Here is a 25,102-nt window from a genome sequence, read left to right as displayed (position 1 = left end):
AAACAGTGGCTGACTTTATTTTGGGGGGCTCCAAAATCCCTGCAGATGGTGACTGCAGCAATGAAATTCAAAGACGCTTACTCCTTGGAAGGAAAGTTATGACCAACCTAGACAGCATATTAAAAAGCAGAGACATTACTTTGTCCACAAAGGTCCATCTAGTCAAGGCTATGGTTTTTCCAGTAGCTATGTATGGATGTGAGAGTTGGACTATAAAGAAAGCTGAGCGCCAAAGAATTGATGCTTTTGAACTGTGGTGTTGGAGAAGACTCTTGAGAGTCCCTTGGACTGCAAGGAGATCCAATCAGTCCATCCTGAAGGAAATCAGTCCTGGGTGTTCACTGGAAGGACTGATGTTGAAGCTGAAACTCCAATACTTTGGCCACCTGATGCAAAGAGCTGACTCATTTGAAAAGACCCTGATGTTGGGAAAGATTGAAGGCAGGAGGAGAAGGGGACAACAGAGGATGAGATGGTTAGATGGCATCACCGACTCAATGGACATGAGTTTGGGTGAACTCCAGGAGTTGTTGATGGACAGGGAGGCCTGGCGTGCTGCGGTTCATGGGGTCACAAAGGGTCAGACACGACTGAGCGACTGAACTGAACCCAAATGTGGTGACCACTCCCAAAGGTGGCTTAGACGGTAAAGAATCAGCCTGCAATGCGGAAGACCCGGGTTCAATCCCTGGGCTGGGAAGATCCCCTGGAGAAGGGAATGGCTACCCACTCCAGTATTCTTGTCTGGAGAATTCCAAGGACAGAGGGGCCTGGCAGGTTATAGTCCATAGGGTCGCAAAGAGTCAGACACGATTGAGCGACTAACACTTTCACCCAAATGTGGGGAAATAGATGGTCATGCAAACCCCTGGACCAGGTTTTATTCCCAGAGCATGTGATCATATCTTATCCTACTAGAAAATGTTTCAAGTTCTCCCATGGGCCAACAGAGGAGAGTCTTAAAGTATTTGAGTTTTACTCCTCCTCCAGTCTCTTCTCCCATCCGTAAGCCTCGCACATTCCAGCCACATGGGACTCCTTCCACTGCTCAGATATCCCAGTATCCTCCTTGCCTCCAGAAGTTTGCTCACATGGCTCCATCAGTCTAGAAGGTCTTCGTTTCCCACATGTGCCTGGGAAGTCCCAGCTACTCTTCAAGGTCCAATTTGAATCCTACCTCCATTAAACTTTCACCAGATCATCCCAACCTCCTAAAATGCTCCCTTCTCCCTGTCTTTTATGGCATTTGATGTGTCCCAATGTATCATGTATTAAAGTGATCAGGTACGAATACAGACATCTTCTTTAAAATAATGACAGAGGCATCATCTTATTCATACTTTAACCCCAACAATGCATATCACCAGCTTTATATATAACTATGGATCAGCAAGAAGTAGGCTGTGGAAAGGGAGCAGTGACTATCCCTTGGCCCCACCTGGACCAGACATCTTTTAGGACCACTGCTCCCCAGGAGACCAGCTCCCCCACGCACTAGGGCAGGAGTTAGCCAACTCTTAGGAATAATCCTCAGAGTTTGCTAAAATTCAGATTCCTGGGCCCTGCTTACAACTTTGATCCACCAGCTTGAACTGGCAGGACCAGAATCGGATATTTTGCAAGCCTAGCCAGGTGATTCTGGTGCTGGTGGTGCTGGGACCACAATTTGGAAATTCTGTGCAGGGGCCACTTCATGAGACAGGGACAGAGGCACAGTGAAGTCAAAGAAGTCAAACTAGGTGCTGCCTATTTTTCAAAAGAGAGAAGTCTATTTGGTGGAGAATCCAAGTGGCGCTAGTGGTAAAGAACCCGCGTGCCAATGAGCAAGTCGTAAGAGATGCAGGTTCGATCCCTGGCATGGGAAAGTCCCCTAGAGGAGGGAATGGCACCCACTCCAGTATTCTCACCTGGAGAATCCCATGAATAGAGGAGCCTGATGGGCCACAGTCCATGGGGTCTCAGAGTCGGACATGACTGAAGCATTCAGCACGCGTGCATGCACACACACTTCAGGGACACACAGAATCCTCAACACCCTTTCAACCAGCAGAGGGACAAGTCAAAGTGCTCTGGACCTTCCAAACACCGAGGACCCTGGAAGCATCTGTGTAACCAGAGGCCCGGACTCCTCTCCGGCAGAACACATACCCCAGTGGGATGCGGAAGTTATAACACCCCCACAGTCTAGCTCCCAGCATCTGTTTGTGCTGAAATGCATAGGAACCTGCGAGAAGGACGAGCCCGAAACGGAGGAAGAGTTACGGTGCGGCCGTCACTTGGAGAAAGGTTTCCAGAGTTAATATGGAAAATGGAGAAATTTCTTCCTCAAAACAGAGCTCGCCCAGTAAGAGCAATATCAATTCTACTTTCAACAACCGAGTTAGCACCATGATGTTCTGCTCTGTCCCTGCATCCAACAACTCCACTTTCACATTCTGCAACTTTTTTAAAGAAATGTTTTCATGCCTACTACGTGCCAGATACCTGGAGGTGTATAAGACATCTCCTTCGCCTTCGGGTAGACAAGCACAACAGTCAGTGACTGTGATATGAAGTAAACAGAGCATTGAGAGTGGCATGCAGGAGGGGCTTCCTTGGAGAGAGGAGAACGGAGACCTAACCTCAGAATTGACAGGTTCCTCCGGGATCACCATGTGCAAATCACCACGCTCTCTCCATCTGCTCCAAGTCACTCAAAAGAACTTTCCAGTGCGGGAACTGACATCACCCACTTCCCCCTGGTTATTAGAGATGGCAGCTCACAGCTGTGCTCAGATGACCTCTTCACTCTTTTCTCAACCAGGGGGTGATGTCTCCATCACTAGCCTCTTGCTCCCGGGTTTAGGGCCCAACTGATATCTCCCCACAAGTCTCTGAGGGGAGGCTCAGGGTCCCTGATGGGCATCAGCCTGCCTGCAGTTAAAGGCAGGACAACTGGAGACCCATGACACCCCAAGGCTAGAGAATGCTTTCTGGTAGGAGAAGGAAGAAACAGGGTGAAAGAAGGAAGTGGCTCCCCTAAATTTACATGAGTTTAACTGGTGCTGAATTCATACATACTTACATGTCTATTAAAAAAATAAAAGAGTTAAGTTGTATGGCAATAGCAGTGCTGACTGGATCGTATGGTCAGCCATGGGAAGCACCAGCTAGCCAGCATGGGAGAACTAGCTGATGGTGAGAGCCACGCAATTCCATGCCTCCCACCAGCAGCAAGAGCCCTCCACTTCACAGGTGTGATGACTGAGGGGTCCTTCCGGCCTCCAAGGGAGCAGGCCTGGCTGCTGTCTCTAAGTGGAGATGCCGCAGAGGAGATACCAGGTCTCATACAAATTAAAACAGATAAGTGGCTAGTCCTGGGCAGAGAATTTTACTAGGCAAGTGTTTGTTTTTATGAGGCATCAGCAATTTTTTAAGGCTACATACTGAGTAACTACTATCATCGATTACATTAATGGAGTACCTCTGGAGAAGGAATCTAATTATATTCTTGTACAAATTGCAAAATGTAGGTTAATTTCAAACTTGCTTGGCAGCCCCCCTTGTTCTTTTCCTGAGATCAGGGAGACAGCTGTGGGTCAGGAGAGTCAAATCACTGCGAAGAAGCTGGAAACGTGAAAAGGCTTTGCCCTTTCACTCAACAAACAGGCACCGAGTGCCTTGCCTCATGTGTCAGCTTTGTTCTAGGCGCTGGTCACGAAGGTGTGAGCAAGACAGGGTCTCATTCCTCATGGCAACTCCAAGACCACAAAATCCAAAGTGTTCTTGAACCCATTTAAGTAACTACAGGGATTCATTTTCTGAACACCTCTTAGGGCTTGGTACCTGTAATCCAGGGGCTGTCAACCTCTTAGCCCTGAAAGCAGAAATCTTTAGAGGTGGCAAAGGATTAAGGGGGAGTTGATGGGAGGATTAGAGGAGGAGTCAAGTGACACATATCCTGAAGATGGGCTAATTCATTTGAGGTGGAAACGTAAGGCAATAGGAAAGTAAAGACAATTGAAGAGAGAACTTGAAAAGGGAGAAACACAATGGCTAATAACCATTTCTTTCAGCTCAAACCTGTCTCATAGTAATGACAATTTCAGAAATGAGTTACTATTTCTCATCAATCAAATTAGTATATGCTTGAGTGAAAAAAGAATTTTCAGTGTAGGTAAATTTAGATAAGATGAAACTGGCCCAAGTTTTCTGAAAGGATATTTGGCATTGTTCATGAAGAACCTAAAAAAAATATGTATCTTTTGAGCCAATAATCCCTGTTCCAGGAATTTATCCTCAACACATTATCAAAAAGATGGTTAAAGATTTACATACAAGGGTTATCATTACAACATTATCATAATAGCCTAAAACTAGAACTACATAAACATTTAATTTTAAAGGAAAAGGTTAAGCAAATTGTGAATATCCATATGGTTGAGTATTATGATGCCATTAAAATTGTGATTAAGAAGAATTTTTATGCCAAGGGGAAATGCTTATGATACAATTATAAATAAAACTTGAGATAAAAAATTACATGAAAAGTATGATTTATACTATGGAAAGAAATGCAAGAGGATATATGCCATAATGGTAACTTGCCTATTGGTAGTAGAATTTTAGATGATTTGATGTTTTTCTGGTGTTTTACACTTTCCTATCAAGTTTTTTTTTTATCATGTTTTATTTTGAGCATCAGGAGAAGCAAAATAAACTGATGAAAAAAAGACATAAGATAGGAGGAGGGGAAAACATCAATCTAATGAGGAAGAACAGGAACCAGAGTTGGGGTGAGTGGTAAGAGGGAAGGATTACAACCAGAGACTTAAAGAAGGATTCAGATGGTGGGCAAATGTTTGCTGCCCAGAATAGCACTTGATGGCGATATCTGTCTCAGATTCCCTCCCTCCTTGCAAGATTAATCAGATTTAACATTCGGTTTCAATCTCCCTGACAACGCTTAAATAAATCTGACCTGGGTCCACAGGATTTAAAAGTCTCATTGGGTTCCCACCATTTTCAGCCTCCAAGTTGAATCCTAGCTGGTTCAAGAAACTTATATATATTGACCCATAAAAAAAATGCTCCAAAAGAACCATAGCATTTTCAAAAACTCTTTAGTGTCATCGGATTCCCCCTTCCCCCTAACAAACATAGCACTGACTGTAATCTTCAGTTTAGATGCTTTCTCTAGAGATTTCCCCTCATTCGAGGAGATGAATTAGATAGTCTTGGAAAGCTTCTAAAAGGGTGCCCTGACTCTTCATCACTTACCTAGAGCACAGTGAACTCTAAAGAATTCTAAATACTTAATGAGGGGGCCAACAATGATGACCAAGTTAATCAATAGAGAACATGGAGATAGCATCCCACTTCCATGCACTAGCAGAATGGCTGCCAAGGGAATGGACGAAAGCTACGGCATGGAGGAGATGCCTGGCTCTTCCTCCCCCACTTTCTTCATTCACCCATGCGTCATCCCCAGCTGATGGCAGCCCAGTGTCCCCAGAGACTGAGCTGAGATTGTTATGAGACCATGTTGGGGCTTCTGGCAGCTGAGATGGAGGGAGCCAGTCAATTCCTCACCAGTGTCCTTTGGCCATGCAATTTTAATAAGCTCAACCTCAAGAAAGGAAAAAGGAGCCCAGGAATGTGTTGAATTATTCACAGCTCCACTCGGGTAAGGCAGAAGAACCCCTCTTCGGAGAGTAAGTAATAGCTCCTCATTGATTTTTTTCCCCCTTCATGATCCCTAGGTGAGAATCCAGTTTAAATACCCAAAGACACATGAAAATCTAACTATTCCCTTAAATCTGAGTTCATGAGTAATAGGTGTATTTGCAAACTATGTTACGGTTGACAATTCTATTCGCAAGAACAGCTTCAGTGAGCTTGGTATATTTTAGTTTATTTAAATATAACATACATATGAAAACTAATTTTTACAGATTAATGATCATGATCAAATAGGTCTTGTTTAATGACAGAATGAAAACTGTTGTTAGCCTTGAGACTTGAAGGCCAAAGAGATGTATGATTCATGCATTTATTGCATGCCAAGGTTGAATTATCTTTGGACGTAATGAATATACCTTATTTCTGCACACGAAAAGAGAAATGTAAGCTCAACAAAAAATAGTTAATTCTTCCCTCCACTTCAAGCAAAGCTTACTTTTCATATTCTGAGTCCACTGCTGCTGCGGCTGCTGCTAAGTCGCTTCAGTCGTGTCCAACTCTGTGCGACCCCATAGATGGCAACCCACCAGGCTCCCCTGTCCCCGGGATTCTCCAGGCAAGAACACTGGAGTGGGTTGCCATTTCCTTCTCCAATGCATGAAAGTGAAAAGTGAAAGTGAAGTTGCTCAGTCGTGTCTGACTCTTCGCGACTCCATGGACTGCAGCCCACCAGGCTCCTCCGTCCATGGGACTTTTCAGGCAAGAGTACTGGAGTGGGGTGCCATCGCCTTCTCTGTCTGAGTCCACAGTTAGTGCTAATAAAGTTGTTCAAAAGATAAAGACAGTTGCCATGCCCCTGTAGGGAGTGAGTTAGAGACCCACTCATTCAGACTTTGTCTACACGTCAGAATCTCAACCCTCCTCCATAGAGCACTTATACAAGCACATCCACCTACATCTCCTTATTTCTTCAAGTCTCACATAATCCACTGCTGAGAGTCCAATCCAGATCACTATGATCTCAGGCCTGGGATATTATAGAAGGCCCCTCAGAGTCCAGACTCCACTCCCCTCCATCCCTCCCAGACAGAGCTGGTGGATGCATTTCCTAAGGCTTTCCTGGTAGCTCAGACAGTAAAGAATTTGCCTGCAGTGCAGAAGAGCCATGTTTGATCCCTGGGTTGGGAAGATCCCCTGGAGAAGGGAATGGCAACCCACTCCAGTATTCTTGCCTGGAGAACTCCATGGACAGAGGAACCTGGTGGGCTACAGTCCATGGGGTCACAAAGAGCCTGACACAACTGAGCAACTAACACTTTCAAGATATCATAAAGTCATAACACTCAGTCCACATGGCTCTCAAGTTACCTGTCTTCTGTAAGCCTCAGTTTTCCCATTAGTAGAGAAATCTGTATGCAGGTCAGGAAGCAACAGTTAGAACTGGACATGGAACAACAGACTGGTTCCAAATAGGAAAAGGAGTATGTCAAGGCTGTATATTGTCACCCTGCTTATTTAACTTCTATGCAGAGTACATCATGAGAAACGCTGGACTGGAAGAAACACAAGCTGGAATCAAGATTGCCAGGAGAAATATCAATAACCTCAGATACGCAGATGACACCACCCTTAAGGCAGAAAGTGAAGAGGAACTAAAAAGCCTCTTGATGAAAGTGAAAGTGGAGAGTGAAAAAGTTGGCTTAAAGCTCAACATTCAGAAAACGAAGATCATGGCATCCGGTCCCATCACTTCATGGGAAATAGATGGGGAAACAGTGGAAACAGTGTCAGACTTTATTTTTGGGGGCTCCAAAATCACTGCAGATGGTGATTGCAGCCATGAAATTAAAAGACGCTTACTCCTTGGAAGGAAAGTTATGACCAACCTAGACAGCATATTGAAAAGCAGAGACGTTACTTTGCCAACAAAGGTTCATCTAGTCAAGGCTATGGTTTTTCCTGTGGTCATGTATGGATGTGAGAGTTGGACTGTGAAGAAGGCTGAGCGCCGAAGAATTGATGCTTTTGAACTGTGGTGTTGGAGAAGACTCTTGAGAGTCCCTTGGACTGCAAGGAGATCCAACCAGTCCATTCTGAAGGAGATCAGCCTTGGGATTTCTTTGGAGGGAATGATGCTGAAGCTGAAACTCCAGTACTTTGGCCACCTCATGCGAAGAGTTGACTCATTGGAAAAGACTCTGATGCTGGGAGGGATTGGGGGCAGGAGGAGAAGGGGACGACAGAGGATGAGATGGCTGGATGGCATCATTGACTTGATGGACATGAGACTGCGTGAACTCCGGGAGTTGGTGATGGACAGGGAAGCCTGGCGTGCTGAGATTCATGGGGTCGCAAAGAGTCGGACACAACTGAGCGACTGAACTGAACTGAACTGAAAGCTGCAATAACAATAACAATAATAACATGCCCCTCATAAGACAATTGAGGTTTAAGTGAAATGAGGCATTTGGGGATGTAATGTATCTGATGCTGGGAGGGATTGGGGGCAGGAGGAGACGGGGACAACAGAGGATGAGATGGCTGGATGGCGTCACTGACTCGATGGATGTGAGTCTGAGTGAACTCCAGGAGTTGGTGATGGACAGGGAGGCTGGGCGTGCTGCGATTCATGGGGTCACAAAGAGTCGGACACAACTGAGCGACTGAACTGAACTGAATATAGCCATTGACCCAAGTTAAGCTTCACCAATAAGTGATAGTTATGATCCCACGAGAATGCAACTCCATGAGGGCAGGAATTGCTGGCTCTTTCATCTGGTACTTAGAATAGTTTCCAGTAAATGGTAGGAACTCAATAAACTTAACAAGTCAACTACTTTAAGCCCATTTCAATGCCACTATTCCTGCCCCTTTATCCTGGGCTGAGATGGTCTTTTCCTCCTATGGACACTGCTAATAGCATTTGGTTTGTCCATGTCCTGTAGTGCCAGCCCCTGCTGTCTCAATCTGAAATCACTGCCCTGTGTCCTCTGGGAGACTGTGGGCCCCCTGAAGACCCCTCTCTCACTGCCTGGTTCCAATGTTGTGCACACCGCAGGCCCTCAACCCAGCATGAAGGAACTTAGGTCATTCCAAGGATGACCAAAGATGGATCTTCATTAACCAGTGCCGCAAAGCTCTGATGGGGAATTGTAAGCACTTAGATCCCAGCCCCTTTCCTTCTATTGAAAGAGGAGATGGAGTTGAGTTAATCATTCTTTTAATGGCACATTTCTGCTAGTTCTGCCAAACTAAACAGCAGCTGGATTTCAAACCTTAACCACAAGCCAGAAGTCCCCACTCTTTATGAAGTAGAGAAGTCATCTTAACTTCCAGGAAATTAAAAGATTGCTTTGGGGCAGGAGCTGATGGCGCTGTGAATGGGAGAGAGGGAACAGCAGAACGTAAAGCTCAGGGGACACACGACGACAACAATGCACGATGACAATGACGATGACGCACGACGACGATGATGCACGACGACGACGACGCACGGAGAAAGCCAACCTGGGGAAGGAGGGCATGCTGGCTAGGAGTCAGCACTGCCCAACCACCTATCACAGCCAGGAAGAACTCTCTTTCTTCTCCCCTCCTCCACCCTCAAGGGGGCACGCCCAGGAGCTTAGGGAGGAGATGGCTTTCCTACAGTTCCTTTTCCTGGTTTCCCTGGCAACTGTGCAGCATCTAGAGGCCTCATGAGTGAGTCAGTGGGATGTGGTGGTGTGAGGAATATGAACACTATGTGGGTCCCACGTGGTATCATCTCCACGCCCATGTTTAGCAGCTTCTCAGTCTCAGGAGGACACACACACACACACACCACTCTGACTGCTCATTTCCAATTTGGTGCCAGGTACCCAAGCAAAGAGCCTCCAGGAAATGTTACATAAATAGCCTCATTTTACTAGCATGAACTGAGTTGGGGGCTGGGGGGGGTCCTGAGACTGAACGATCCCTAGCACCAAGGATGCTCAGTGTCTCATGGTTGGTTTCAGCCAAGCCTACATAGGACATATTGTGGAGTATGAATTAACATTAATTAAATGTATCAGTAGCTGGTTATGGGCTGAGAACAAGGGACAGAACAGTCTGAGCTCTCACCCCATTGAGGGTACCTAATTTGGGGGAATCCAGCCTAAGAACAAGAGATGTAAAAAGAGGGGAGACAGCAAGATCATTCAGAGGTAAACTGTCTAGAAAGTAGAAGATACAGTCTCCAGCTCTGAAATGAGCTCCATTCTAAAACCTCATTTGTAAGTCAGTTATTTGGAATTCAGAACCCATTTCCAGAGAAGTCATATCTGTTATAAATGATGATTGGGTTTCTAGGCTGGCCCACAAAAGCCTATTTAACTCATAATGTAGATGAAATACTATACATTTGCAATGAAAAGCAACAGAAAAAAAAATCCTGTTGTGATACCAGTAATTAAATGAAAAAGAAAAACAGAGAAGTGGAAAATAAATAGCTTTCTTTGGTTCCTTTTGAATACCAGAACTCTTGGGTGGAGGGGGTGGGGAGCCTGGTTGCTCAAGGGGTGAGGAGCCTCATTCACTTTGGATAATGAGATGGAGGGGAAGTAGCTGATGGTGGGGGTGCGGGGCTGGAGGATGAATTAGAGTTGTTCTTTGGGATAATGGCGGGGCAGGGGGAGTAAAGCTTATTTGGGAAAACAGGCAGAGAGGGGAAAAGAGAAAGTGAGTCAGCTTATCTTGTAAGACATAGGAAGGGACCCTTGGAGCAAGGAAAGAGCGTGAATCTTGCATTCACAAAGACCCGGGTTCTAGTTCTTCCTCCCAAAGGGATGTGGGCTGGGCAGTGCTGTAGCCTCCTCTCTTTCAACTGGCAAGTCACCAGCTAATCTCCAAGGTTAACCAATCTTCCTGCAATTCTTAGTCCTCCTTAGCTGGTAACAAGGAATAGCAGAAGTCATGACCAACCACAGCCAGCACCACCCCTTGGCCCACCATGGGCACTGAGTTGAAAATAAGGAGTTCCCTGAGGCTATTTCAGTATCTTTTTAAATCTTATTTTTTTTCTTCACAGGAGAAAATAAAATTTAATTGTGCATGTTTGGGGGCTCCCTAAGAATATGAGGCCCTAAGTCTTTTTAATATGAACTTTTACCGCAATTTTTGTCTTTGTTTTGGGAGTACATGCAATGATCCATCCAGACCACCATTCTGTAATTGGTTCTTATATTTAAAACATGTAGAAAACGTCAACATAACAGCGAAATATAAAAAGAGATCGTTTCTGAGAACCTATCATAAGCAAGACTCTTAATAGGTGACTAAGAATTTGCTATTAAATTTTTAATAAATATATGTTGTACTACAAAAAAAAGAGAGAGAGAGACGAAAAGGAGTTCCCTTTCCCCCAGGACAGGAATATTGTCTCCAGCGTCACCTATTCTCTTCCCGGACACTCTCTTGCCTCTACTTCCAACACACTCACTGCATCCTCTTTGGGGAAGTGTCTTTTCACCTCAGGAATAAGAGAGGCTCTGATCAGAGCACGTACTGGAAACTGCAGCCTTCCTGGAAGGCAGGGCTAGGCTTCAATAGTTAAGCGAGAATCATTTTCATATTCCCCTTGACAATTTCAACACAAATGTACTCACAGTATATTTATCTTCAAAGCTCTGAAGATGTTACTTTTTAGACACTTAGCATGTAAATCTTCTTTTAGAGGCTCCTGTTATTGTCTAAACTGCATCCCTATTGGACACAACTGACAAATTAAAGACTACTTTTTCTGTGCTATCCCACTGAGGATCCCAAACACTGAGGATTCTCTGCTCTTAAACTTCTTTCACAATATGCCACACGGTTGCCACTCAGCACATAATATACTCAACCACTTCCTACTCCCACATCAGAAACACCAGATGCCAGCTCCTATCACTTATACACACATACACACACACACACACACACACACACACACACCTGTGCAGACGGCAAACCCTAAGCAGACCCACCAACATATACAGCCATATACGAGGCACACTGACCCACACAGCCTACATACAGTTGAAGAGAAAAGCCCTTGAGTCCACAAAGTACCATTTCAGAGCCTTTCCCCCATTTCCTATGGGGAACTCAGTGCCAGGCACAGTTCTGTGTTCTAGTAATTATAGCACCTAATGCTGCTTGGTAGGGCTTCCCTGGTGGCTCAGTGGTAAAGAATCCACCTGCCAATGCAGGAGACGTGGGTTTGATCCCCGGGTCAAGAAGATCCAGGGCAACCCACTCCAGTATTCTGGCCTGGGAAATTCCATGGACAGAGGAGCCTGGTGGGCTAGAGTCCATGGGGTCTCAAAAGAGTCGAATATAGCTTAACAGCTGAAACAACAGCAACACTGCTTGGTATCAGCCTTTACTGATTTCACATGAACCATCTTATTTAACTTAAATTTTATAATAACTCTCAAGATAGTGTTATTACCACCGGTTTACTAATGACTGTACTGGGCTTAAAACATTCACATAGTTTGCCCAGGGTCGTATACCTTGAGAGCAACAGAGCTGGAGCTCAATGCAATGTCCCCTGTCTTCAGTGAAGCTTTAAGTCTGTTTCTGAAAGGAGAACACTGCAGATACATGATAGAGATTTCAAGCTAGATAACAGGAGGATGCCCCATAATAGGGGAGGAAAAAGAAAATACACCTCACGTCTCCCATGCCATTTTGTAACAGAAAAGAAAAGAAAGAAAGTGAAGTCATGTTCAACTTTTTGCGACCCAATGGACTGTAGCCTACCAAGCTCCACCGTCCATGGAATATTCTAGGCAATGTACTGGAGTACAATGTACTGGAGTACTGGAGTGGATTGCCATTTCCTTCTCCGGGGGATCTTCCCGACCCAGGGATCGAACCTGGGTCTCCCGCACTGCAGGCGGACACTTTACCATCTGAGCCACCAAGGAAGCCCATAATAACAGAAAGAGATATGGAAAATGTTAAATTACCAAAGCTATAACCAAATAGAAACAGACAACACAAGCATGCAAGTAACTTAAAGTCCTGGTTCCGTGTGGGAGGTACAAAAGGCAGCATTCCCTCTCCCAGCTCTCATCCAAAGCCCACCCACACTCTTTCCTCCCAGGAGCCTTCACTGACCACTGCAGCCCCCACAACACCCTCCAGACCAAGAGTTCTCAAACGTAAATGTGTTAAGAGTCATGGATTCCTGGGCCCCGCTCATAAAGGTTTAGACTTGGTAGGTTTGGGTTCAGGCCCAAGAATCTGCATTTCTAACAAGTTCCCAGATGCTGCTGATGCTTCCAGTCCATGAACCACAATTGAGCAGCATTGCTCTAGACTCTGATGAGACCTTTACCACACCAGGGAGAACCTGATTACTTTTTCCGTTAAGTGACATTGGTTCCCAGATGCCTCTGGCCTACCCTCTCCATAGTCCTACCATCTTCAGAAGCAGCCTCATCCCCAAATCCCAGGACCAATCCTATCACAGGCTGAGACGGCTGCTCCGACTAAAGTGGTCTCCCATCGTGTTCAAGCGTAGCTGTTGTTGTTCAGTCACTAGATCATGTCCGACTCTGCAACCCCATGAACTGTAGCCTATCGGCTCCTCTGTCCATGGGATTTCCCAGGCAGAAACATTTCCTTCTCCATCAAGGTACGGTACCTTTGACCTTAAAATTGGCTTCTCTCCTCGTCACTTTTCTCTATTTCTTATTCTAATCCCCTAATGCTCCAGATTTCTTGAGAACGGGTGCCTGCCTTCTGCTGGCCCAGCTTCTTCCCTATTGGATCACGTAGTCTTAAAATCCCCAAAGTAGCCCTTAACTATTCATGCCTGCTGACCCACTGTCTTGATGACAACTGTCTGCTGCCCAGACATCCTTGTGTCATCCAACCCGGATTGCCTGTGTCTGAGCTGTCCCTGCCTGCTGGAACATCAGCTCCTGGTCCTGCTTCTCCCCCTCACTGCTACAGCTCCTGTGGACAGAGAGCTCCATTGTCTTAACTATTGGAAAGATGAGTCACCTGCCATATTAAGCTTCCTTTTTAGCACCTAGAGCTGGGACAGCTCCCCCGGAGGGCCAAGGAGCAGCAGATGCTAAACCATCCCCACTTTTCCCCAGCCTAGGAAAAACAGGCCAAGCCTCTGAGATATGGTCGTTTTGTCTTATGCTTTGCTTTTATTTCCCCTGCAATGAGCTCTTGCCCATTTAAGTGTGGAGGTCAGGACCCACGATGTGTGTGCATGCCAGCCGCATTAGCCTGCACTCCTTGGGTAGTCAATAAATGTAAAGCAACAAGCAGTTTGATCCCTGGCCTAGTTGATACCTGGAAATATATCATCCAATTTGGAAAGCAGGATACCTTTTAATATCCCGTCCAGTACCCGACACGGGGCTTCTCACAGAACAGCCACTCCATGAATAATGAATGAGCAAAAGAACAAATGGATGAGGAAGGCCAGTGGGGTTGCACCCAGGGCTCCTTTGTGGCGTCTGGATCAGGATGCTCGGCCAGAAGGAAACACCTTCCAATCTGCAGAAGCTGAGAGAATGCCTCTAGGCCAGACTCCCAACTAATTCCCAGCACAAAATCGGACCTGCACATTCAGATGAATTGTGGCCTGAAGACTGCAATTACACCAGCACAGTGGTTCTCAGGTTTGTTTCGGTACGTGGCTATCCTGAACAGAAAAGGTTGTAGTCTACTCTACACCCGCACCCCGCCCCCCTCCTTACTCCAGGCCTCCTCTCTTCCCTACTCCTAGTTGTTGCTGTTTATCGCTTGGTTGTATCCGACTCTTTGCGACCCCATGGACTGTAGCCCCCTCTGTCTATGTGATTTCCCAGGCAAGAATACTGGAGAGGATTACCATTTCCTTCTCCAGGGGATCTCATAACCCAGGGATCAAACCCTCGTCTCTTGCATTGGCAGGCGGATTCTTTACCACTGAGCCACCAGGGAAGCCTTACTTGTAAAGCGAAAGTTAAAGTGCCAGTCGCTCAGCCATGTCTGACTCTTTTGCAACTCCTTCAGGCTCCTCTGTCCATGGAGTTCTCCAGGCAAGAATACTGGAGTGGGTTGCCATTCCCTTCTCCAAGGGATCTTCCCAACCCCACAGACTGAATCAGTGTCTCTTGTATTGACAGGTGGATTCTTTACCACTGAGCCACCAGGGAAATCTTACTCCTAAGGCCACCTCAAAAATAAACTTTCCCTCCTGTCCACTCCATTTCCACCACTGGTCCCTAGTCAGGCCACCATCTAAGTAGGTGGGATCAACAGCTACACTTGTGTCATGATTTTAGAGTGTCTCCACACGACCTTTAACACTTCATAGTCATTTGAGTGAGGTCTTCTGAAAACAACACCATCAGGACAGGTAACCCAAGAAGGCATTAACACCTTAACTCAAACAGGTTCACCCAGTTAGTAAACCTGCTCTCTAGCAGAAGCCTGAGGGAGTGGGACAGAGGAAGGGGAGGTTTTGACAGGCAGGGAAAGCTGTGAAGGAAAGGAGTCCTGGCCTGGAGTTACAGCTGCCAGAGCAGATGTAGGTGTGGTATCACATGAAGGACTGCGCGTTTCTCTGCCTAGCCTGTTGCAAAAACGCCATGGGAGCTCTGGGAGGACAAGCATAGGGCAGCCTCTGGGCTGCAGGCTGTGGGTATCCTGAAAGGTTGACAATGTTCCCTGCAAGGTTGGGGGGATGGGGGACAGAGAAATGTGTGATGGATTACAAAAGGCCAAGATTTCAGAACACCAAGTGACCTATGGGGATGCTCTGTTGGCTGGGTTCCTCTGCTACCAAGCTTCCAGAATTCCAGGGAGGGCATCCGGCCAGAGATGACCTCCATGGATGCCAGGCACGCAAGCAGGAGGCAGCTCACAACAGATTGCCCACGCTGAGAACTCACAATGGCTGGGCACAGATGCAGGAGAAGGGAAATGGCTGACACTGCAGGAGATGTAAGCTTCCCAAGTCTGGGATGTTTACCTCATTAGGACGTTTTACGTAACATCAGCCAAAAACAGAAAGGGAAAACAGCTGGAGGGAGTCTGCTGGAGCTTGGACCTGGATTCTCAGTCTCAGATTCTTCCGAGGCCAAGAGGGGACCTCTACACAGCCCCTTCCTCCCTGGCTTGGTTAGTCTGTCAACAAAGCAGTCAGCACAACGTGGACTGGGTTCCTAGGAGGAAACTCTTGAGCCACCCTCCAAGGAGCATTGCAGCTGGTATGAACAAAGGCAGTTATTATTGTTATAATTACTGTTATCATCATCCCAAGCTCTTGTGTCTACACATTCATCTTGTCGTGACCAGAGATGTCTGGGGAATGATGAACCAGAAACCTCGGCAACTCCTGGGCTGTCCAGAGGTCTGAATAGGAGTAAAGTTCAGACGGCTTGCAATGTGGGAGACGTGGGTTCGATCCCTGGGTTGGGAAGATCCCCTGGAGAAGGGAAAAGATGGGAAAAGATACCCACTCCAGTATTCTGGCCTGGAGAATTCCATGGACTGTATAGTCCATGGCGTAGCAAAGAGTCAGACACACCTGAGCGACTTTCACTTTCACTTTCAGAGGGCAGATGAGCAGGCCGGTCTGGAATGACCAGGCCAGTCCACTGGGAAAGGAAAAAGCAAGCACCATCAGGCAAGGAGTCAACACAAGTCCAAGGCCAGAAGGCCAACGGCAACAGGGAGGGGCAAGGAGCAGCTTGGGATCCAACAGGTGGGCGGTACCTGGGGGCGGCTGGAGGGAGTCTTAGCACCAGGGAGGGTTCAGGGGCAGGAGGGTTTAATTCTGAAAAGAGGAGAGGGTGTCTAAGAGACTGTGGAAGAGGCTGGAGGAGGAACCAGGTAGGGCTTGACCAAGCAGAGTAAGAGGAGAGTGAGGCACGGAGATCCACAGCAGAGCAGCAGATAGCCTGAGCTTCCCACAGTACACAGCCTGGAAGGGGCCGGTCCCCCACCAGAGTAAACGAAAAACTACAGGCCCCCAGCGTAAACAGCCAGGGGCCTCGGGGTCAGGGATCTAAGTGTATCATCCAAGGAGCATGCATGAGACAAGACACTTTTGAATCTCATTTCTCCTCCTTCTTTGCATCATGTTCGCTGAAATGTCTTTGCTCCCCCGCAAAGCCTTCATCTCTGTCATCCCTCCCCCAATACCTTTCCCCTCCTCTTCCCATCCCTCTTGAACTACATACATATTGCTTCTGATTCAACTTTGCAAGGCTACCATGTGAGTGTGTGTTTGTGTCCCTGGGGGATGGGAGGGCCGGGTGAGCCCTCAGGAGGACAGCAGGGGGTGGGGGGAATGTCGGGGGCAGAGATCCTCTCTCCTTCCCTCCCTCCCTGGCCAGCTGGAAATGTGCTGTGTGACCATCCAATTTAATTAGCTGAACTTCCTTGATAGTCTTGATAGAAGGAAGCTTAAAAAAAAAAAAAAAGAACTCACGCTTTTTCGGCTCTCAGCCTCTTGAAAGATAATGGAGAGGATCTGATTGCAGGAACATGGAGCCCCAGCTCCCTGATTTCCCACTGCCAGGGGCAATCAACTGTGAGCTGAAACCTCCATCTTAAAAACGCCAAGCCAAGTGAGAGGATCTGAGCTCACAGGCACAGAGCTCCAGAGTCTCGGAGCTCGAACCCCAGGGGGAGCCCCTGATGAGCAGAGTGGGAGACCAAGGGGATAAAGGACTGTCCTCCCCACATCCTCCAGCGGTACCTGCTCTGCAGCCCTCAGGCAGGACCCCCACAGGGCCCCTTGCCACCGCCCCTGACCCTGGGGTCACTGGCATTGCCCCAAGCACAGCTCCACTCCACAGCAGCTTCTCCTTGCAGAAGTACCCACATCTCAGCACCACCCCCTCCCCAGACCCAGCTTTCTCAACCCCCCCTTGGCTTCCCCAGGTCCTATCAGAGGCCCCCCCCAGACCTCCCCTTACCACCCACCCATCCTTGCCCTGCTACTGGCTACATCCAGGCCCCCACCTCCGTGGGGGGCATTCCAAAGGGACACCAGTGACAGAGAAAGCAAAGGCATAGCCACTGGGGATGGCCTCAGGGGCTCCTGGAGGTGGCACGGAGACACAGAATCCTCTAAACCAGCACACAACCCGAGCCTGAGCTTCAGAGCATGAGAAGCCCGTAGGGATGCATTCTGGCAAGAGGAGGAAGCATCGCCGTTTAAGATGCCACTCTACTGCCAGCCTGCGTCCCCTGACCACTGCCAATCTTGCCCTGCCACTCATCTCCTGCAGCCACCGGCCCCCCTTCCTGGCCAGCCTGGCCACACGCGCCCATCCTGCTCTAGCCCTGGAGGTGGCAGGAAGATCCGGCAGGAGTACAGTGCCCCCTCGGAGCCCACCGAGGCTGGACCAACGCCACTCGGGGTGGCAGGCAGGCAGGAAGATAAAGTGGACTGCTCCCAGAAGACAATCTGGTCTGGGCGGGTTGAGGGCACAGTCCCTACTATTGACAGAGTTCTACCTTCTCTGGGGGAGCTCTTGCCAAGGTAGGAAGGAGAAACGGGCACATCCAACTGTTCGTCAGCAATTACCATCTAAGACAGATTCAGAACCTTGTCACCAAATAACTCAGAAAACTCAGCATTCAAACCTGCATTGCAGAGACCACCCTACGCGCTCGCGCGCGCGCACGCACACACACACACACACACACACACAGGTCCGACTCTGACCTTTACTCCCCAGAGTGATGGTTATTATCTCCTTACACTTGGATTTGTAAACCTAGCAACCTACAGATTAATTTTATTCTTTCACCTGCTAGTCACGGGACCATAACGTGAATGAGCTCTCAGCCAAACAGTTAAGCCTCTCATTGGTAGAATTAACTATTCAAAAATCACAGCATAGTTTTAAACCAAATGGTGCTTTTTTTACTTGAAGAAAAATTTTTTTCATAAGAGTGTTTGATGATCACATGCAAATTCTTTTGTTTAAATTTAAACTTTTTATTCACTATTGGGGTACAGCTGATTAATAATACTGTGATAGTTTCAGATGAACCGTGAAGGGACTCAGCCATTCATATACATGCATCCATCCTCCTCCAAGCTCCCCTCCCATCCAGGCTTACATGCAAATTCTTGATGAAAATGTATGTAATCAATATAACCTGAGCTTCATCAAAGTCTGAAATACTTTCCCAGAATTATTTCAGCAGAAAAAAAAATCAAATTTTTTGCTTTAACAGAAAATCATTTACTGAGAAAAATTATTGAATATAAGATATTATGGTGAAATTATAAAACAATAACCAACCTAGCATTAAATGAATTTATTTGATCCCACTAACAATCTTAAAGAATACAGGATTCTCAAATAAGTAAAGAAATCAGAGTCTGATTTTCTTTTTTTAATTTCTAAAGCTCCATCATAGGTGTTTGCTAATCTTTGACCATTTCTACTCTATTTCAAAGGGGGCTTATACACCCACTTCCTATCTAATGTCATCAATATCCGACTTTTGAAAACTAAAATTGACATTTACTATGCTTCCCCATGGGCTTCCCTGGTGGCTCAGTTGGTAAAGAACCTGCCCGCCATGCAGGAGCCTGCCTGCAATACAGGAAACCTGGGTTTGATCCCTGGGTTACGAAGATCCTCTGGAGAAGCAAATGGTAACCCACTCCTGAAAACTCCATAGATAGAGGAGCCTCGCTGGCTACAGTGCATGGGGTTGCAGAGTCAGACACGACTGAGCACAACGCGCTCTTTCTTTTTTCTTTCTATGGTTCCCCATTGTATCAACATTGCCAATTACACTTAGCAGCAGCTTCAGATACGACCGATGCTCACCTGCCCTCTGATAAAAATAGCTGCTGTGGATGTCGAGAACAGCAGACGCTCTCTGCTGGCTTCACAGCCCATCAGGCTGCTTTGTGAAACAGGCAGATGAATCCCACACCAAAGGGGAGCCTCTACTCCACCCAACATGGGGTGCCCAAAATTCCGCATGCATCAGTCGCTGAGACGGCTTTTATCAGTTAAAAATAGATCTGTTTGCACCCCCATTCACCACAGCAGAGGCTCACGCTGGATTCTGCAGAAGCTGAGGGCGCTACAGTTTTAGAACAAGAACCCCGAAGACACAGGGCTCAGAGAAGGTCCATAAAGCTGAGCATCAGCCTCTTCTCTATCTTTGCTAACACCATGTAACATACTTTCAGTGATGTCGCCATGGGTCGTCCATCTGAATTCCAGATTCTCTGCTGTGTGCACAGCCAAAAAAGCTCTACCAGGTCTCCCATGAAGTGCATCTGTGCCATTTACACTAGAATAACTCTCCTTCTTGCTGAAAAACTTTCACAAGCTATCTTAATTGCTTGAAGCAATTACACTATATTGTAATTAGCGCATTGCCTTATAATTATTTGCTTTGAGAATGTCTCTCTCCACTCCTCCCCGCCCTCCTCCACCTCCAGACGCGAGCTCTTTGAAAGAGTTCTCTGTGGCCCAGGTGTCCACCATGTGCCCTAGTACACAGAAAAACTTGGTAACTGGGACTGAATTGAGTGGAATTGAATGGACGCTGCAATACCAACAACTTCTTCAATTCAATGACGACTCCCCCTCCAGTTATATTTAAGTGGTTATTCAACCAAGCTTGTCACGTATCTTGAACATGCATTGTAAGTGTCTATTAAGTGACTATCCTAGACCAATGCAATGTGACAAATAAGCAGTCACGGTCAAGGATTTATATACTTGGCTTCTGGTATGTCTACCTCCAAAAAGGAAATTAATAACCCTTACTAGTGTCTCTAGGGCAAATCTCACATTAAAGTTAAGTATGTGGGAAGCTTAGCTCAACATCTAGTACACAAGGGTGCCCGTTGGACATTCGCTCTCTGTCCTCAGGGTGTGGTTTGTGTCTCCACCAGTGATAAAGCTTGTAGGAGGAACCATTTGGTTAATGCCTTCCCATCTACTCACACCTGCCCCTACACCTTTTGGGGCCAGTGGCTGTAGGTAATACTCATCCAGACACCTAGTCACAATATTTTTCCTGAAACCAATGGATCATTGCTCTGTTTAATTTTACTTGTTTCTCACCCCGCCCATCAACATATGGTGATTTGATTAAAACCAACCCCAAAAGTGGAACAGACCCAGTGGGCTCCATGCATGCCAAAGATAACTAGGCAACAATAAAGAGAAGAAAGACGGTTTTGGCCTTCATCAAAGCTTACCCACGACAGGATCCTTGTTTTCAATAAAGAGCCTTCTTCATGTATACATGAAAACTGAAACTCAACCTTGTGACATTATGTGAAAAAGCTGGAATCGGGAAGAAATGACAAGCGCACCAGAGGTGGCGTGGAGCTTACTAGCAGGAAGAATGTGTTCGCATGAATCGTGCCTGCGACAAAGCAGAGTTATCCTTACACAGACAAGCAGGTGGATCCCCGTGGAGCAGAAAGGTAAAAATAGTCAACCAACTCTGTTTGCTCATTAAGTCATCATCTTATCATATTAATAATTTAAGTCTCTGAGAATCCCTGACCAAAATCTTCCCTAACCAATGAAGGCACATATTCTGATCTTCGCTGAGCCATCACAGGAGAACCCAGGTCCCAAAGCCTTTCTTTCTCCAAGAGATAAATTTGTCAGTGGAGGACCAGACCCTCCCACTCAGGCTCCCCTCCCCCATTGCAAATTTCCAGTGTGATACTGCCTGCAACCACCAGCAGGTCTTAACCCACACAGAGGATGACACGAGGGATTAGCAGGTTGCCACAATAATGCCCCGAGCAACTTGGAGACAAGCTGGACTTGAATCCCAGGAGTTGGTTCAGTCAGGTAGGTGAAATCTGAAATGCCTACCAGGGTAGCAAAGCAAGACCACGGATCATTGTCTAGCTGCCAATCGCTTTTTGTGTCAATTGTAGAAGCAAACTCCTCAAAACTGCAATACAATCAAAACCAACTGGGGCAGTTCAGACCCACAGATATTCAGACTTTAAGGATTGCCACCATGTTCTGAGACTGTCCACAGGTCTCTGATAGAGGTCCATCTGTCCAAACTGCTGGTGGGCATCCAACGTCCATGCCCTCCAAAGGTCACAGCCAAGGAAAGAGACTCAGGTGTACTTACGCAGAGCGTGCCACTCATCCTGGCGGATGGTCTTCGTGATGTTGAAGGTGAGGTTCCTGGGGATGGTGGCTGAGGAGTAGTGGTATTTGATGTACGTGCACCGCTCAATTTCTCCTGGAAAAGAGACAGGAGGCCAAAGGTTAATGAGGCAGCAACCATGTCTGGGGCAGTTTCCAGGATCTGCTCTTCTATCCTGGGGAGAGAGACTTGTTTCATATTGGGCCTGGTGACACCAACATTTTGTAAACACAAGGTAGTAACCTCAGCTCCAAAAGAACAAAATCAAACACCATCAATTTAGATGGTGCTAGTGGTAAAGAACCTACCTGCCAGTGCAGGGTTTGAAAGAGACTGGGGTTTGATCCCTGGGTTGGGAAGATGCCCTGGAGAAGGAAACGGCAACCCACTCCAGTATTATCGCCTGGGAAATCCTATGGATGGAGAAGTCTGGTGGGCTACAGTTCATGGGGTCACAAATAACCAGACACAACTGGGCACACACACATATATCTCCGGCATCATTCAGAGACAGGAAGAGTCCAAGTTGAGGCTGATGGCAGCTTGTTAAGAAAGTAGTACCCATGTGTTTAACCTTAAGAAAAATCAACTTATACGTCAAGGGAGGGTGTTTGGTATCTAAAAAACATTTACAGTCTGCACCCATGGGCCAGCAGCAAGCAGGCTTCGGCCTTAATCACGTGGCACGTGCTGTCTGTGGAAAGGTGAGCTAGAGGGGCCTCTTCCCTCTTCTCTATCCCATGGCCCCCACCAGCCTCACCTCTAAACACAAAGCACTCCGTTCCACCTGCACCTCCCTGAACCAGTCTCCTCTCAGATTTCTCGGACAAAATCGAAGCCCCGTGACACACTCAATTGCCTGGTCCAATTAGGACCTTTTCTGAGACGCTGTTATCAATCAGTGCAAGCTTTGCTAGTCAGATTATGAAAATAGTTCTATATCTCAGAGCCAGAGGTTCTCAAACGGTAGCCCTAGGACCACAGCATCAGCATTCCCTGGGAACCTGCTAGAAATGCCATTTCCCAGGCCTAACCCCACACCTGCTGAATCAAAACCCCCGAGCTAGAGCCTGCAATATGAATTTTACTAGGCCCTCCAGGTAATTCTGTTGCACACTTGAGTTTGAAAACTGCCGCCTTCGAGAATCTAATAGAATTGCCAATGAGTGAGTTTATAAATCCATCAGGTTGGCCAAATTCAAAAGGCAAGCAAGATTAGGAGATCTTGGTCTCCTGCAGGCTCTGCTATTGGCACTTACTTATCCGGAGGATATTAAAACTCAAGTGTCAGGGCATCATGAAGAATCAGGAAAGGAGTGATTTTTAAAGGTTAGGGGTTTTAAATTTTGGTTTTGCACCTGAATGGATTTTGATGGTAATCCATTTTGCACCCCACTGATTTTCAATTTATAAGTAGTGGCACCTGATTGAATTGTCTGACCCCTGGCTCACTGTCAGCAGGGAACATGGCAATAGGTGGAGTGCAGTAATTTAGACAGTGCCTTACTGTAAATCACGTCTGGATGACCACCCACTACTAGTCACTGAGACACCCCTGCAATGGGACAGACGCTGTCCAGAGGCAAAGTTTTGAGGAAAGCGTTAGGTACTCTTTTTAATTTCTCAGCTCCTCTGCTTCTGTCCTCTTAGCCCACAAACATCCTGAAGTCTCTCATGGGCCCACCATCCCTCCCACAATATCCCCCCACCTCTGTCTTCCTTCTTCCCTCACCTGCTACACTTCTAGAAAAAAACAGTCTTCCTGACAGTCTCCGCTTCCAGAACCCACATTCACATCTCATATAACAATTTCCATTGACAGCATCAGTTCCCATCCAGTCTATATCACAAAGCCCACGGCCATCCCAAGGCTTTCTGGGGCTCTAGTGGTGCCCCTCCTCCCTGGCATCCAACTGGTCACCGAATTCTGACAGTTTTATGTCAGAAATGTCCCTGGAATCCAGCCTGCCTGCCCTCTGTCCCCACTCCCTCCATCATAGCTGCGAGAACACAATGACCGATCTCAACAAACAGCCACACTGACTGAGGACTTACGAGATAGGAGAGACCTGCCAAGTGCCTAGTAGACCAGTGGTTTCCAACTATGTCCTGGAGCACATAGAAAAGACGTGTGCAAGGCACCGGGTGGGCTGCTGGGCCCTGTCCAGCCTTCCCAAGGGCCGAAGTAGCCACATCCCCATAACCCATTTGTGGTTTCTATATGTGTCATCATCCCTGGTCAGGAAGATCCCCTGCAGAAGGAAGTGGATATCCACTCCAGTATTCTTGCCTGGAGAATCCCATGGAAAGAGGAGTCTGGTGGGCTACAGGCCATGGGGTCGCCAAGAGTCAGACACGACTGAGCAATTAACACTTACTTACACTTACATACGTGTGTGTCCCACTGGTGGCACACTCTATTATGAACAATGCCTTACTAATCCTTCTATAACCCAATTAAGTAGGTGCTATTATACGCCTCACCCCTATTTTACAAATAAGAAAATGGAGGCTCAAGAAGATTAAGTGACTTGCCCAAGGTAGGAGCAGGGCCAGGATCAGAACCCAGGATCGCCTTATTGGAGTATCTCTCCTGTCAGGCCACCCTCCATACTGCCGCTCAGACTGTACCATAGAAAGAAAATGCAGTCTATCACGCAGGGGATAAACCCCACACTCCTGGCAGAAAGTCCCAGCCCCCACTTAGCCCCAACCAGGACACACCCTAGGCTCCAGTCAGGTGCCCTCCCCACCCTGCCGCATGGAGGGTGGATCCGCTCACAACTCTGTCCCTCCTCTCCTCCCCACCTTTCTTTCACCAGGTACAGGCCTCCAGCTCCTCAGGGAAGCCCTGCTCACATCTAGGACAGCACCCAGCAGCAGGCATCCAATGGCCCCACTCCTCTCCCCCTCCCTGATAGGGTTGCCTGCTGCAGCCAGCACACCAACGGGCTGTGATTTATCTATTTACACGCCTCACTCCTCCACTGGATTACTAGTTTCTGGAGGGCAGGGACTTGTCTCATTCATTCATCTTTATCTCCCTGGCCCCCAGCACAAGAGCACCAAGAACCTATGCTTTGAAGAAAGCCATGAATAATACAAGGCGTCCTTTATAAGATCTCAGTGGGTAAGGAATCCAACTGCTTCTATTGTATGCAAGGGATTAAAATAATGGAGGCAAATTAGAATGTCATGAATAAACGGAGGTGACTGTTGCAGAACTCTGGGAGCCTCTGGCAAATACCTCTTTCCCGTCTGGACCAGGTAAGGAGAGGCTTGTCAATCACATATGAACACAGAA

At 47.1% G+C, this 25,102-nt stretch overlaps 1 protein-coding gene across 2 annotated transcripts in view; it reads right to left on the bottom strand.

The window, feature by feature from the left end:
- Positions 1-25,102, bottom strand: part of TMEM178B (transmembrane protein 178B) — a 417,702-nt gene that overhangs the window by 260,072 nt on the left and 132,528 nt on the right. For both annotated transcript variants that reach the window (XR_009736061.1, XM_061414935.1), the window contains exon 2: positions 21,781-21,894. Coding sequence is in view for 1 of the 2 variants with exons in the window: in XM_061414935.1 (XP_061270919.1) it covers positions 21,781-21,894 (114 nt within the window). In the remaining variant the exon portion in view is untranslated. The remainder of the gene's footprint in view (positions 1-21,780; positions 21,895-25,102) is intronic.

Source organism: Bos javanicus, chromosome 4 (genome assembly GCF_032452875.1).
Source record: "Bos javanicus breed banteng chromosome 4, ARS-OSU_banteng_1.0, whole genome shotgun sequence".
NCBI classification, from domain to species: Eukaryota; Metazoa; Chordata; class Mammalia; order Artiodactyla; family Bovidae; genus Bos; species Bos javanicus.
Note: the sequence above shows the minus strand (reverse complement) of the source record. Positions and strands in the feature narration are given on the sequence as shown.